This window comes from Alligator sinensis, unplaced genomic scaffold (assembly GCF_000455745.1).
Source record: "Alligator sinensis unplaced genomic scaffold, ASM45574v1 scaffold745_1, whole genome shotgun sequence".
Taxonomy (NCBI): Eukaryota; Metazoa; Chordata; order Crocodylia; family Alligatoridae; genus Alligator; species Alligator sinensis.
The window spans coordinates 2,141,298-2,142,814 of NW_005842119.1; the positions used below are offsets into that span (position 1 = coordinate 2,141,298).

General features: G+C 67.1%; 1 protein-coding gene across 1 annotated transcript in view; it reads left to right on the forward strand.

Moving 5' to 3' along the window:
- Positions 1-743: 743 nt before the first annotated feature.
- Positions 744-1,517, forward strand: part of SMIM20 (small integral membrane protein 20) — a 7,611-nt gene continuing 6,837 nt past the window's right edge. The window contains exon 1 of the mRNA XM_006024819.3: positions 744-901. Coding sequence (XP_006024881.1) covers positions 793-901 — 109 coding nt within the window. The 5' untranslated portion in view covers positions 744-792. The remainder of the gene's footprint in view (positions 902-1,517) is intronic.

The following is a 1,517-nucleotide window of genomic DNA, read 5'->3' on the forward strand; positions in this document are numbered from 1 at the left end:
CCGGGACGGGGTGAAAGGGGCTTTGGGTGGGGGACGAGGGGCAGTAGGGGTGGGGGCACAGGGCAAGAGGCTTTGGGTGGGGGTCAAGGGGCACAAGCAGGGCATCCTGCCATGTACCCCTTGCCCTCATTTTGTTTCTCTGCCTTGCAGGCAACCCGGCACCTTCCGAGGTAGGCACTGTGGTGTTTTTCGGCACTCCGGCCAAAAAACGTTGCCTACCCCTGGTCTAGCCTCTGGACGCTCAGCCTCCCGCCCACGCGCCAAACGGAGCGCACAGACCCTCGGAATCAGGCCTGTGCGGGTCCCCGGGGGCCAGGACACGTGGCGGTGGGGAGTGGTGGCAGTTAATACCGCCAGCCCCGCAGCCAGCGCCGTGCCCGCTTCCCTCCGCCAGGCCAGGGTGGGGCCGTGCCCCTGCCGCCCAGCGCAGCTGGTTCAGGGCTGGCCCGGGCCCCCCGCACTGCCCGCTCCCGCGTGGCTGGGCTCGGGCGGGTGGAAAGGCCCGTGCAGTATGCGAGTGCGGGGATGCACCAGGCCGCTGCCGCCCCAGGTGAGACCCGGCAGGCGACACCCACAAGAAGGGAAATGACGAATAGGAGAGAAGAAGGGCAGCGCGTGCCGGAGGGACGTGACGCACAAGATCAACTCAGTGATGTCAAAGTCAAGCAGGGGCGGGGCGGATGCGGGGTAGGAGAGGCACCTCCCACGCAGGGGGAGGGCGTTGCCGTGACGCAAGTTCTTCCCGGCGTGCCCTGCGCGCCGCGGAAGCGGAAGCGGGCACTTCCGGCGGCGATGGCGCGAGTTCCCCGCGTGCTGCTCATCTTCGGCAGCTTCGTGGCCGCGGTGGGGGCGGTGGTTTACCCCATCTACGTGCTGCCGCTACAGCAGATAGAGCGCTACAGTGAGTGGCCCCGGGGGCTCCGCCCGGCCAGCGCGGTGCAGCGGGACGCCCCGCCCCGCCCCGCCCGTCGCTTCCTCGGGGCCACTGGCCCCTCTCTGTGCGGGTCGGGGGAAGGGGGCGCTGGCGGCTCCCGGCTCTAGTCGGAGAGGGCGAATCCCTGCCTGAGGACACGGCTGCGCCCAGATTTGCCGCGTCCCTGGCGGGCACGGTGGGTGGCACCGAAGGGGAGGCCAGGGGGTAGACGGGCGTGCAACTCCTGGCTGTGCCTCCGAGCCTGTTCTGCAAAGCACCACACTTACAGCTAGAGAGATTGGTTGCCCGCAACTGGAAAAATAATGTAACTGGTAGTCGGCTTTTTTTGGCCAGAAACATCCCAAATAAATGCCGCGTGCACACGTGCAGCCGCAGCTGGCACATGCAGCAGCTAAGAAAGTAGCCTGGCAGTTTGGAGAGCAGTGTCCTGCCCTGCCAATAAGTCTGCTGGGAAGGGGCATGAGGGTACAGATGGAGGCCAGGGTGGTGAGGGAGGGAATGGGGCAGTGAGCGGGACCCTGGGGCTGGGAGCAGGGTGGAGTCACAGGTGAGTCGTCCATGGGAGGCATGTGCCCCCTTCCCC